Source organism: Vigna angularis, chromosome 3 (assembly GCF_016808095.1).
Source record: "Vigna angularis cultivar LongXiaoDou No.4 chromosome 3, ASM1680809v1, whole genome shotgun sequence".
Classification (NCBI taxonomy): Eukaryota; Viridiplantae; Streptophyta; class Magnoliopsida; order Fabales; family Fabaceae; genus Vigna; species Vigna angularis.
This window is the reverse complement of record NC_068972.1, coordinates 16,156,750-16,171,271: the sequence shown is the minus strand read 5'-3', so window position 1 is coordinate 16,171,271 and position 14,522 is coordinate 16,156,750. Positions and strand designations below refer to the sequence as shown.

The following is a 14,522-nucleotide window of genomic DNA, read 5'->3' as shown; positions in this document are numbered from 1 at the left end:
GTAGTTAATAGTATATGAACTTACTTATATGCAATTTTTTATAGGTTAGTTATATCGTAATTTTACAAATGTATAGTAATGAGTAGTTGTGTGATATAAATGATTAATTTTATTTATTTATTCTGAATTACTTAAAAAATAAAATTACTCATATTTGCATATATAATCATCCACACATATCTAAGAAGTGCTGAGTGAAGAGTTTTTGTGTTAACCATTACTCTTGTGATTGATAATCATAGTCTTGATGATTTGCAGTACAAATTACAAGAACCATTCATTTATCTATTTTTTGTAATCGACTTAGAAGGGTGAAGCATGGAAACCCGAGAAAGCAAACAAAAAACTTTGGAAAGGAAATTCAAGCTACATCAAAATGCATTATAGTTGAAGAGATAAATAATAATTGACTGTCTTCGTTAAATTTGAAATGGGAGTCTTTAAATGAATAACAATCCCCCATTTACGAAGACCAATTTCAAAAACAACTCAGAGCAATTTACACAGGACTACAAACTGCATACTATGAAAAGAACTACAAGCTTTTAAAAACTATGTACATGACCAATATTACTTATAGTTTGTTGTACAACCTAGATACCATAAAGCAGCAATTATTTCCCTATTAAAATTTCCCTCACCTAAGCTAAATTCAGTACATCACTCATAATCACTTAACCTTACTTTGTTCCGTTCTTACTCTAACATCTTTCTGCGCCTAATATAGAATGCTACATTACAACTCCAACGTACAGCTAGAGATACTATTGAGCATTTCATTCTATGATCCTGATTGAAGTCTTGTTTTGAAATCTATGGATGCATAGCAAGTCTCATAGTGACAAATGATACCATCAGAAGAATGCAGCCAGCAGAAGGTCTCAAGCTCATAGAATGCGAGGCTGATGTTGTATTTACAACAGGAGGGCTTTCATATCCAAAATCTGGCATTGTACCTGACGCGGGGTTGCTTGAATTTAACACTGAAGGTGGGGTGCCATACCTGCAAAAGGGGAGTGTTATAAAGGACCATTACTAGTACGCTTAATGGAGCATTAGAGTTATTGAAACCATGAAAAACGTGCTATCTCCCTTACCCAAATGGGCCTGTTACTGATGTTGTTGGTGGTGCTGTTGGAATTGATGTAGGTGTTACTGGACTTGGTGGTGGTAGTAGTGTTGGACTTGATTGTGTAGGTGGTGTTGGGGGTGATGACTTTGGAGATGCTGTTGTTGATGACGACGAGGATAGGAAAACGCATGAACCCGAACCTATTCACAGTTCAGAAGAGCTTATTGAAGTAATATGGAAATATCTATATACATTTCATAAGCTCTCTCAAATACTAGAGTAAATGATTTCGTTACGAGATAAGACTAGGTTTCTGTCTGGATAAATTTCTATGCGGTCTTCCAAAAGGATCTTGGAATAAAAAGAAAAAGGGTTGCTAAAACTATTAAGAATTTAAGATCTTACTTGGATTTGTGTTAACTAAGGTGGCAGTCCCTCCAAAGTCGCAGCTTGTTGGAGCTGGATTCTTTTGATAGTAGCTGTTGAAGGCAAAAGAGGCATGGTTCTGCAATGTAACTGGACTGTAACAATTCCCACCCTGCTGAATTTGAGAACAATCTGACCCACCCATTCCACAAGCATAGTCTAGTGCTGCTTGAAGAGAAGCTTCAGGAGCTCCTTGCTTTGCCACACACCAACTCTGCCCCTGAATGGCGGGAGCATTAGTGCTTGCAGGAGGTGGTTGAGGTTGGGGATTTGTGACAGGAACATTTCCTGATGAAGGTGGAGAAGTCACAGGGTTGGTTGTTGGGGGTGGTATCCCTACAGGAGTTGTTGTAGCCGGATTGCTCACTGGTACTGGTGTATTGGCTGGATTTGTGGGAGGAAAAGTCACAGGTGTGGTAGAAGGAACTGTGACAGGCACTCCGGCAGGATTGGAAGGGGAAATTGTGACAGGATTTGTGGCAGGAACTGTGATGATGGTTGGTGTATCTGGGGGTGTGATTATTGGAGTGGATGATGCTGGATTTGTGGGGAAAACTACGTTTGTTGGACTGGTTGTATCATCTAGACTTCTCCTTTTGTGGGATTCACTTAGCATGTCTCTGCGGGAGACAGGAAACAGTTCTTCCTCTTCCCTTTTGAGTTCTTTACTTGCTAAATCTTCTGTTATATGAACCTCTGCATATAATGCAGCTATTCTTTTAGTAATATGAGCTTTTGCTTCTAGATATTTGGATACCCTCTCACTGAATTGAACTAACTCCATTGAAGTGGAGGCAACTATGCTCTTCATTGTTAAAACAATAGGAACATCTTTGCAAGGAAGAATGGAAGCAGCAAGAGTGGCTCGTTTGATTATAGCCTGATCAAAGTGACTCTCCATGCTTAATTCTCCATCAATGCTGTCTTCTACCATGACAAAGGATTCCATTTCCCTTATGAATGAAATAATTCTGCGAATACTATTTTCATGCGATGTGTTCAACTTTTCTAAGTATGAAAGTGGAAATGCTACTGAGATTTTTACCTCCCTCCCTATATGAAGCTCTCTGAGAACTGAACTAATTGATTTCAAAGCACGTGAGAACAAAGGCATCTCATTTTGTGCTAAGCACTCACTGCCACAGCTAGCAATGATGCTTTTGATGTGTGAATGTGGGAGAAAGTTAAGTAGACGGGCTTTTAGTTTGGAGGGTTTTGAAGTAATTAAACTTTGAACTTGACTTCTGTTCAAGTACAAATCAGTTGGCACGATGGAATTGCTGAGACTGCTCAAAATCCTATGATCTGTAACAAAAATTCGAATCTGAGACATGGAAACGTTCTTCTGCTGGAGGAGCGATATGATTTTAGCAGATGTTGAAGTGTCTCCCCTCTCACGGTAGGAAAAACCCACCAGAGATCCTGCAAAGAGTGAAACAACAGAATCAAGATATTATGAAAAAGTCCAATTTATTTTCACTTGAACTTGAGCTCCCTCCACTGATTTTACAACAAGAGCAAAGTGGAGCACTCCAAAAACAAAAGCCAAAAAATCCAACGTATTGGAATGAATATAATCACTAAGTGTTGCAGATTCAGAAACCAGTTATAAAGCAAAGGAGAAACGGCTAATTTTGGATTTGTGCCATGAATACTTACAGGAATAAATACGATTACTATTCTGAGATATTATATATCAGGGTCGGTTACTCACCAGAACAGGAGATAATGAGCAAGAAGAGAAACAAGAGGCACAGAGAAGCTTCCTTGGCCATTATCAGAGAGTGTAACTGGAAAGTGGAAGAACGATCTGGTTAGGATTTCAGTGTGATTCATGCAGCACCAGTGCTTTAAAGACATGTAAGTATGTCAATGAGAATAAAAGCCCAGAGAGGCGGGGGGGTGTTGAAGATAAAGGTGATGAGTGAGAAGGGGAGAAAAAGGTGTCAAAAAAGAAGGACGACCATGTTGTTATGATAAAAAAGAAAAAGATATCATAGTAAATTGGACTATGTTACTTTGTCTCGAAGAATTGAGTTGGAAATCTTTGGGTCTGATAACAGTGTGGAGAATCTATATCTTTACCAAATCCATTACATGAATGTGCATGGCCAAAGCTAGGACACCATACCCTTCAATTTAGATTGTGATTTATGCACATGTTCTTCGGTAAGGGCTTGTGATATTTGATTCCGTATTTCACAAAACCACGTGTTGGGGGCAGTGGATATTATATTCTGGCATGGAAAATTTGGCAAGAAAAAACCATGCTGCATGCAAGACTCAACTTTGCAACAAAACAAAACCCATACACATTATTTTGGATCACTTTTACAAATTATGAAAGTAATGTTTTGAGGGTAGCAAGAAAAAGAGAGACAAAAGAGGTAACAAAAGAAAATGGTTTTGCTTTAATTCGGATGAGATCAAATATGGATTACTGTGAGCTTTTGATATTAAGGATTAAAAGTTGGTGCGGGGTGTATTTTTACCAAAATCATTCTTCGTCGGGTAGCAAAAACCACTAGGGATGGATAACAGTAGAAGATGAAACTGCTATGAGCTGAGTAGGACCAAAAAAGTTTATTTTGGTTGCTGGTTTTGGACATTTCTTTTTCACATAAAGTATATGCTATGTACCAGTGATATGCAACCTTGTTCAATTTTTCAATATTTAGACAACATGGGTGGGACAACCCATGTGGCATAGCATAGTCTTAATCTTAATCTGCCATCTCTCCTTTCAAGTTTCGACGTAATCAAAAGGTTTGTATGACTAGGTCTCCAGCCAAAAGCAAAGCACATTAGAGAGAGAAATAGAGTGATTGCACAGTCACCATTGATAAGGCTGATGCAAAAGGCATCTCTTCTAAATCTCTAAAGCACAATAAAATACAATAAAATGGAAGAAAACAAATGCTAGGTGAGCTTTGAGCACTGCCTGATCATATGGGGAATGTGTATTCAATTCGTTCATGGATTAAAACTGCTGATAAGTGATAAGAGAAAGGTAGAGAAACAAAGAGTAGTGGTGTTTGTGCTGACAGTGCAATGAAAAGTGGTGTATGCTATTACATGATTACGGAATCACGGGAGATTGGGATGAATTGCAAGTATTATTTGAAAAGTGAAAACACATCGAGATTTTTCCTTTGCTAGTTAGTGTAAGCAAATTTTATCATGTCACAAACTCCAATGGTACTACTTGTAGTGACCTAATAATGAAAGAAACACTCACAAGAATAACAATTCTTTTGCTAATATTCTTAAGGTTTAATAGGTTCGGAAGTCCCTATATTTGCAGGTTAGTTTTAATTGGATCCTTCAATTTTGGAAGTGATCAATTGAGTCCCTGTTTTGGTAAAATTGAATCAACAATGTCCTTGTTGTTAATCTTAGTAGACGGTGTTAACTTTCTAGCGAGGTGGCATGCTGAGGTGGCTTTTAATTAGCACGTTGCACATTGTGTGGAAACCTTCTCCCCTTCCCCTTCCCCTTCCTCTCCAACTCCAACCTCACCTTCTCCCATCTTTGGGAAACTTTCTTCTCGCCCTCCCACACCCACCTCTTCAACATCTACATTCACGCTCATCCCCCAATCCAACCATCAAGCGCACCTCCCTTGCCTCCACATCTCTCATCGTCGCTCGCCGTCTCATTACTGCCGCATTCCTCCACAACCCCCTCAACCTCTACTTCGCTCTCCGTCGTCGTTTCGGAGTTGCGGTGGCCACCAATGTCTACGGTTCAGGTTCGTGACAGAATCGACATATCTGATACCGAGAGAAGCATCTTTGATAGGCTTCTTGCCACTCTTCACCACTTTGATCTTAGCTCTATGTCGCGGGTGGCTGGGTTCGCGATAAGGTCACACACTCCATTCATTTTTAGTCCTAATTCCTTCCTTGTTATTCTTTTTGTCCTCTTTTTATTTGTTTTGTTCTGCAGCTTCTGGGAAAAGAGTGCTATGACATCGATATTGCTCTCTGGACAATTTTTTTTTCTTCCAAACTATTTCGCAATATGCATAATTAAGTGTTTACTTTTTTTGTAAAGTTTTTTTTATTATTATCCTTTCTTTTTGCAGCAATATTCTTGACCAGTCCAAACATTTGCATCAACTCCTTTCTTTTTTCAATTTCTTTTTATGTTGGAATCGCATATATGCAATGTTGGTGTTATTTGTTGTAATGTCTCACAGTGATTTGAGAAAAATAAAAATAATATGGAGGTGCTGCCAAGTGCCATATTCAGGAGGAATCTGGTCGGAGAAAAAGTTGTCGCCGAGGTAGAGGTGGCAGAGGAGGGGCGCGGCGGCGACAAGGAGATGGCGTGGGTGTGGGAGGGCGAGAAGAAAGTTTCCCACAGATGGGAAAAGGTGAAGTTGGAGGGGAAGGGGACAAGGTTTCGGGAAGGGGAGAAGGTTTCGGGAAAGAGAAAGGGGGAGGGGAAGGGGAGAAGGTTTCGGGAAAGGGGAAGAGGAAGGGGAGAAGGTTTCCACACACAATGTGTCACGTGCTAATTAAAAGCCACCTCAGCATGCCACCTCGCTAGAAAGTTAACACCATTTACTAGGGCAAGGACATTATTGATTTAATTTTACCAAATGAGGAACTCAATTGATCACTTCCAAAATTGGAGGACCCAATTAAAACTAACCCGCACATATAAGGACTTCCAAACGTATTAAACTTATTCTTAAATGTCATGTGAGAGAATATAAGTGTGGAGTGGTTGTCCCTGCACCTCTCCAGTTTTTTTTTGCACCTCGAACTTGAGAGAAAATTATGAGAGTTGTGACTTTTTTTTTTTATCTCCACTTTTAAAGGATTTTCTAAAATGGGATTTTTTTTAAAAATGAAATAGGACTGGTCCATAAATCATGATCAAGTTGACGATATTTTGTTTCTTTGATTAATGCTGACGGATTTCTCTTATCTTAAAACTCACAGTGATTATGTTTTTGTTGTTATTATTAAAGTTTTTTGTTGTCTATATATATTAATGTTGTTTTTCTGTTAGTCAAGATTTCTGCTAGTGATTTTGTTAATGTCTGTTTTTATTTTTTTGTCAAACACAATTTTTTTCATTTGATATTAGAAAATTATTTTTGGTTGGGGTAACTTTTGTAATAATATATTGGTGAAGTTATCTTTTTTTGTTTTTGGCTAATTTTTTTTATTTGGGACAATTTTATTGACAATGATAATAGATAAAAATAGAAAATTACAAAAGTGCTTTTATTATTAAAAGTAATAAATAAAAATTTGATTAGTTTAAATTAATTTAAAAATATTGATGAATAGTTTTAAAAAAAAATAATAGGTGTAATAAATAAAAAATACAATGTACTTGATATAAAAATAAATGTTAAATATTTGTGATTAGATATTGTTGTGAATTCCTTTATGATGCCTTTAGTTTATGCTTGCTTTTATAAATGGCTTTTTGTATATATTATATTAAACTTTAATCATTTAATTTAGGAAAAGGGTGTATATATAATCTGAGAGCACAAAAGGCTAACCAATAAACATGCAACACCATCATTATGCATAACGAACGCACATGTGCAACACACAAGAAAGTTAAAAAAAAAATGTAGTCAATGGAAATCGATTCTACTTAAAGTAAAATTGATTCTTCCCATCAATCGAATCCCGGTGCAAAAACCTTTCACCCTTCACCTTTCTCGGTAACCCATGGAGTTGTGGAAAAGTGATTCCCTCATGTAGGCAAATCTATGGAATTGTACAGAATCGGTTCTCTCACACAGGCAAATGGAGTTGCACCCTCCCTTCCAAAATCGTTCCCTCACATGGAAATGATCCCCTATCACCAATGACCCATCGAAAAGCAGAAAAAGAAAAAAACATCTAAAACGTGAAATTATATGCAAAGAGAATTTTGTAAAAACAATCCTTTTCTACAGTATTCATCCGCAAATACCTTTTTTTCAGCAAAAATAATATCTACTCTCAAATTGTCATTTACATTCACTCATAAATCTGCTTAAAAGAACTTACAAATAATTTTTTTATTATAAGTCTTTTCTTTAGAATCAACAAACAACATAAGTGTCCTAGTAAAATTTAAATTTAGCATTATGAGGACTAAATTGATAATGTCCAAGGATGTGTATAAGTGGTCAATTTTAAATCAATTTTTTTCAAATTCTTTTCATTTTGTAAATGCATGAATATGGAAATATTATACTAGTTCCAAACTTACTTGCATGTAACTTATCATATTAAATGTGCCAAACATTTTACCAAGTTCCTCATCACGCATGTATAACTTTAGTATTATATGCATAACAAAATATTTAGTCAATGAAAATATAATTAGTATATGAGTGCTTAAATTTGAATTTATAAAATAAATATGGTTCTCATGTGTATTAGTAATGCACTAAAGCTATGTTTATTTGAACCTAATTTTCTGTTCACGAAGAATAGCACAAACGGATTCGAGAATTAAATTATGTTCATTTACGAGGATTTATGATGCTTTCTTTTGGTCCGAAGAATACATATAGTTAGTCTAGTCTCTTGTAAAAGAAAATTTTATGATATTATTCAAACCCCTTTTTATATTTTATATCATAAACTTTATTTTAGACCACTATAAATCTATTTCTATTTGTTTTTAAATTCATGAAAATCACTTTAGATAAACATCCAATTTGGTAATGTAAACTTAAGAACAACCACATGAGAAAGACTTCTGAATGTTAAATATATTTTTAAACTAAAATTCAAAAACAAATCTATAAAATATTTCACTCACATAACTCTTGTTCCATTGCAGAAAAGAAATACACAGGAGCAAGAGATGTCTCTGCTAAGCTCAAATAATAAAAGCATGTTATCAAATTTATTTGTATAATCACATTTGATTTCCCTAAATAAATAAATTAATATATTAAATAAATAATAAAATATTATTGTAATTGTTTTAATTATTTTGAGGGATAAAATAAATAATTTTTAAAGTTACTTAAACTTATCATGTTTGTTTAGAGGTAATCCTTTAAGGATATAATAATACATTTATAGTTTTAAGATATGGACAAGAGAAACATGAATGAGGAATTTTTTCAATATTCTCAGAGTTTGTGTTAGTTTATTATGTGTAGCTAAAATTCAGCTTGCATATATTATCTTTTGTTAATTTAAGTACACTCCTTCATTTCTTTCCTTGTATCCTTGTTAGTAAATTTATATTTTTCGTAAGAGATTAAATCACTCTTTATTAAGAATATGATTTTGTTCATGGATTCTTTTGTGGTGTTTTTCTTGAAACAATAACTCTTATAAAATACTAAAGAATTGACATTATCCTAGTTAAAGTTAGAATTTAATTACTAAAGAATCATAATTAATAATTTTTATCAATAACCCTACTTATCTCCAGAAAATCTAAATGCTGAGCTGTCTCTGTCTAACCACATTTTTATTTACTGTAATTTTTTAATTTATTAAGTTAAATTTAATGTTCTATAATATTTTTTTATCATAGCAGTACATATGTTAGTGTTTGAATAAAAGAGATATAAAAAAAAGTGTATAATAATAGTTAAAAATTAATATAATAAATTTAAAAATTCTAACCATTTCCCTGTGTCTTTAAAATTGTATAATTAATATAAAACAGTTGTTTTAAAATTAAAAATATCACAAATATTTTATTTTTAACAGGAAATTTTGCAACTAGTAAATAAATAAAGTATACACTAACAAGTGGTATCTAACTTTTTATGTTATGTATTATTTCTGATTATCTCATGGACAACAAAAGCAAACACTAATTAATACCATAGTATATGGGCCGAAAATGTCGACCTGAAAGGACTATTGCTTTCTGCACCTACAATTATTAATTGTAACTTCAAAATATGAGGGGAAAAAAATAATTCAAATACCCTTTATTACTATTTTTGTCTCCGCGACTGTCATCATTACCGCTATTACAAAGGAAGAAGAAGAGTGGAAGCACGTTCTAAGGGAAGAAGAAAGAAAATGGAGAAACAAATTCATTCCAAAAAGCCTTTTTCAGGATGCATATAACACATTATGAAAAGCTTATTGCGAAATATACTTCAACCATTCCAGAAAGTTTAAACTGAAAATTCTAAAATCCTCGTTCCGAAGAGTTTCAAAACATATAATCTTGAAATTATTTTTTCAGAAAATAAAATAATTGTTTTGAAAATGTGAAGGAGTGCGCAAAGAAATTGTGAGGGTGCAGGAAGGAAAAGACCCTAAAGTCTGTAATAGAGTGGGTCTTAAACTCTTAGCCTATACAAAAATTAATGGAGCAGCTCTTTTGAATAAGGGTGTTGCTCCTCTACCACCGCATCTTTCTCTCTCCATCTTCCATTTACTATTTTGCCCTTAAGTAAAATTTTATTTTTAGGGTTATTTTTTAATTTTATCAATTCACAACCTATTCCACCACTAATAACCTATTCTAGTATTTTTCTTTCATTTTAACATTATATTTCTTCCTCTCTTTCTCTTTCTTTTACAAGTTGCAAAGGTTGGTGGTGGTGGAAAGAATTATGAAGCAGTCTCCATCTCGTGGTGCAGTGTGTGGTGCAGTGTCGCAAGGTGCGTATTCAAATAAACCTTCAAATAAAACCCTAAAATAAAAAACATAACCTTTAAGACATCCTTCAACGGATGTCGACATCCTTCAACGGATGTCGACATCCTTCAACGGATGTCGACATCCTTTTTTCCTTGACATATGTTGAAGGATGTCACCTTCGTTTAAAAGTTACGTTTTTTATTTTAGGATTTCTTTTATTAGTTTATTCTTTATTTTGGAAATATTTTAATAATTTAATTTAAATATTTTGATTTATTATTTTTGAATATATTTTTAATGTATTTTAATAATGTAAGGAAAATGAAGAAGAAAGAAACGGAAGAGGATAAGTGAAACACAGATTGGGTTGTAGAGTAAAACCAAAGACAAATTATTAAACAAAAATGAGAGATGAAAAGATTGGGTGCAGGAGGTTTGAAATAAATTAAAATAGTAAAAGTAAAAAAATTTAATATGAGGATATAATTGAAATTAAAATAAATTAAGGAGGTGGAGGAAGAAAGGTGTGGTGGCGAGGGAGTAACACCCTTTGAATAATTGGTATATGTTTGAAGTAGAGGTCGCCAAATTACACTATTTTTTAATAAATTTGGATTGATAATGAAATAATTAAACTCTTTTTTAATAAACTAACCAGTATTTGAGCTGTGTGTGGATATTTTATTTAGAAAGAGTTATAAATTGTAAATTAAATATTTTTTTTTTATAAATGAGTTAAATGAGTGTGATAATGATCAGAAATATTTACGGGTAAGAAAAATCTTATATCACAAATTTCAGTCATATAACAAATAACTCAAACTACCTATTAATAAAATAGTAACAATGTGATTATTTTTCTATTTTCACACGTTTTAACTTCTCGGTGATACGAAACAATTTTAAAAACGACATACTACAAATTCATCTTTATTTTTAAATGATTAAAAGTTCAATGTTGTTTTAATATACATAATCATAAACTAAGGATGTTTTTTTTCGAATGGAAATTCCAACCTTTATGCACTCATTCAACTACACTCAACCTTAGATAATTAAAACAATAAACTTTTTTTTATAATTAATATTCTGAATTGTGAATTCCATTATTACAATAAAAATCTCTTATATAAAGAATTAATTAACTTGAAAAAGATTTTAAATAAAAAAAAGGGGTACATTTTATGAGCAACAAGTGTTGTGGCTTGCGCCTAATGATTGCAATTTCTGTTATGAAAATGGGAATGGCCTTTTATTGGGGCTCGTGACTCATCACTGTAGACCAAGATACATCATTAATTATTTATTGCAATAATTATGACCCATTACCATATTTAGGTAATTTCCATAATGTTCCTTTAACTCCCAAACAGCATTTGGTTTAGCAAAAGGAGATAAAATTTTGTTTTAAAATAAATTGTTTTGGTTTTTTATTGAATGATTTACATTTTTCTTTTGCTTTATGATTTTGGAATGAATGGGCTTATTTTGGCCTAAATTTGCTAACACAGTGCAAAAACGACTGATGATCATATCAATCTAATTCATTATTGTAGCTTTCTAAGTGGAAATATTCAGACCATTCAAGTCGCATCCTTTTGACTATCGAGATTCAGTTATTCACACGATAAAGTGCGAGATTAATATTTTACATGTGAAACAACTTTTGAAATTCATTATAATTAAACCTAAAATTAATTAAAACAATTCTTCAGTTTACGTGCGACCATACAAGGGAAAGCGATATGCAACTAAAATTCGAAATCAAAACGACATGGTTGTTGCTTAAGATTAAGGGTTTATTATGCAAGAATAGTTATGTTCATGTTTATCAGATATTGCTTATTTTAAAAGATATAATATTTTGTCTTTTAAAAGGTGTAGAGAAAAGAAAATTAATATTTTGATAAATGTTTCTGCAAATATATTCGAGTCGAGAGAATAACCTGTTGACGTGTCTTTCCTGTTTTCGAACGCCTGAATCGCCTTCCTTTCTTCAATTTGAACCGCTCGGTTACCTTCAATCTACTCTTGTTGCCCGATCGGTCTCTTTCTGGACGAGGGGTAGGTACCTGCAAAAGACACTCCGATGCTCAAGTTAGGCGTGTAATTTTATATTTGAGTATTTGAGAATGGGTTGAGTGTGAGTGAAACGTATTGGAGTACGAATTGAGCGTGAATAGAACGTACCTAACTTTCGGCTCTGGCTTTGTATTTATAATTTACCTCATGGATCCTGAGCTGCTATAAGTCCAATAAAATATAAACATAATAAGATATAAACAGATTACCTGAAAATCTGGTTGTTTGTTTATAACCAGATTACCTGAAAATCTGGTTGTTTGTTTATAACCTGCTTATCAATATATTTAATTAGATATTCTTTGACTTTATCGCCCGCTGGACTATTCGCCCAATAATAGCTTAAGCGCTGGCCTAATTGCGACCCAATCTTTGACCCGATTAACTGTAGCGAATGGATCCAACGGACCGTAGCGAATGGATGGACCCAATGGTGCTAAATGCTGACCGTTCGGGTGCTAAATGCTGACTGTTCGGTCTACCCTAGGTATGATACAACAAACATAATTTTTTTATATTTATTTGAAACTATCTTTTCTTATTTTTTACTACAAAAAAAAAAATATGAATGAGTTTGAAGAAGGGTTGTTTCCAATCATATGGTTTGGGCTCTTAGAGTATGGTGTCTTTGAGACTCTCTATTTTATTGTATTGAAAAGTTCAATGATTTAGGATTTTCCTATTAAATCAGGTCATTTAGAGATAAACGGATCATTCATGATGAACATGATGATTTAGAGTTTCTGTAGGGTGAAATCATGCAGTACCACACGAGATAAATCTTCCAAAAATCAAGATTTTTATTCGAATAAGTCAATTTATTTAGGATCTCGTAGATCCATTCTTTTTCCTATACAAAAATCAGTCTTTAATATTTGTGTTTTTACATTAACAATTCTTTACTGACGAATAAATGTTAAAAAAACGATGATTCTATGTGATATGAACATACTTAAAACATTAAAATTTATGGAATCAAATATGATACATGACATATAAACAAAACGTTCCAATACATTTAATAATGTAAATAAATGGAGACTAAAAGTAGATTATATTTTTTTTTTAATTTTCTCAAATAAATTTTAAAGATAAATCCATGACAAAATTGACCTAAACAATATGATGTCAACGAACTTAAAATCACTGTTCACGAAATTGATTGTATAAACACAATGTTTGTAGTGAATGTGGGTGTGAGAAGATATGCATTTGAAAAGAATGGATGGGTAGTGAATCCAAAAAATGTGGGTCCAAAAGAACATTATATATGAAATGCAGGAGATGAGATGAAACAATAATTCCAAATTGCCAGCAACCACTTGTTTTATTTTTTCTTCTCCTCTGGTGTATAGAACACAGCATCTTCATTTTCTATTATTTTCCTTTCGTTGAAAATGATTGTAGCTTGATTTGTCAGGTATTGCATTGTTAGAGGAGTGTTGTTTTCGCACAGTATTATTTTATACTCTTTTTCACGTAATTATCGCTGAAAATGTAACTAATTATTGAAAGTTGAAAAGAATGGGTAGTGATGAGAATGACTTGTGAAAGAGACCAGTTATTAGGGAATAAATATATGGATAAGTTATGAGTCAGTGAGTGGCCAACTAATTTACACACCCGACTCTTCAATTATCCTTTTCGTAACTAATACGGATATTCGTATTAATTAATTCTCCTTAATTAATATTAATTTCGTGGTTTTATGGAACTGAAACAACGTCTCAACCAAATTCAGAATCATTTCGCCACATTTCTCTGTCTTTCACGACAATTTCGATTTTCTAAAGTATAAAAAAATATATCAAAATTTTATGATATTATGTATCACACTATCTTTGTCTTTTTTATTCATTGGCTATCTCTGTCTTGTTCTTTAATTTTATCTTTTTTTATATATTTTTTGTATCACACTATCTTTAGTTCATTGAACTGTCTTTTTTAAAATATTACAATCAAATGAGAATTATTTAATTAGCACCGGGGTTCTAAAGAGTTTCTGCTGTTGTTAAAAATAAGGTATTCCTGTTTAGGAGAGGTAGATATTGAAATGAAGTTTATTTTCATAAAAAAGTTTTACGATTTTTCTGGAGAATCAAGCACGAGGAGAATAGGTTATTATTTCTCCAAATTTTTGTAACTTTTTGAAGCAGTTGTGTGAAGAACATAAGAATTTAGACAACAAAATCTATTATTAGTTTGATTCTTATTTGTTGGAATGTAATTATTATTAGAATTGTATTTGGTGTGAAGTAATGTATTTTAAGCTTACATTGGTTTTTAACTTTGTATTTGGTTACGAGAGTCAAAGTTGTGGTATAATTGGTACATATTAGGCAAATTATGT

The 14,522-nt window shown here is 33.0% G+C and overlaps 1 protein-coding gene across 1 annotated transcript; it reads right to left on the bottom strand.

The window, feature by feature from the left end:
- Positions 1 to 523: 523 nt before the first annotated feature.
- On the bottom strand, positions 524 to 3,639 carry LOC108326668 (protein transport protein sec31). Its single transcript, XM_017560279.2, has 4 exons — positions 3,213 to 3,639; positions 1,478 to 2,920; positions 1,098 to 1,272; positions 524 to 1,003 (listed from the first exon to the last, which is right to left on the bottom strand). The coding sequence occupies exons 1-4, from the start codon at positions 3,271 to 3,273 to the stop codon at positions 814 to 816; spliced, it is 1,869 nt and encodes a 622-aa protein (XP_017415768.1). The 5' UTR covers positions 3,274 to 3,639; the 3' UTR covers positions 524 to 813.
- Between the last annotated feature and the right edge of the window lie 10,883 nt (positions 3,640 to 14,522).

Excerpts from the sequence above, each read along its gene's own strand:
- LOC108326668 (XM_017560279.2), bottom strand. The coding sequence starts at position 3,273 with ATGGCCAAGGAAGCTTCTCTGTGCCTCTTGTTTCTCTTCTTGCTCATT. Across the intron at positions 1,273-1,477 it reads CTTAGTTAACACAAATCCAA|GTTCGGGTTCATGCGTTTTC; the intron begins GTAAGATCTTAA and ends AACTGTGAATAG. Across the intron at positions 1,004-1,097 it reads TCAGTAACAGGCCCATTTGG|GTATGGCACCCCACCTTCAG; the intron begins GTAAGGGAGATA and ends CCCCTTTTGCAG.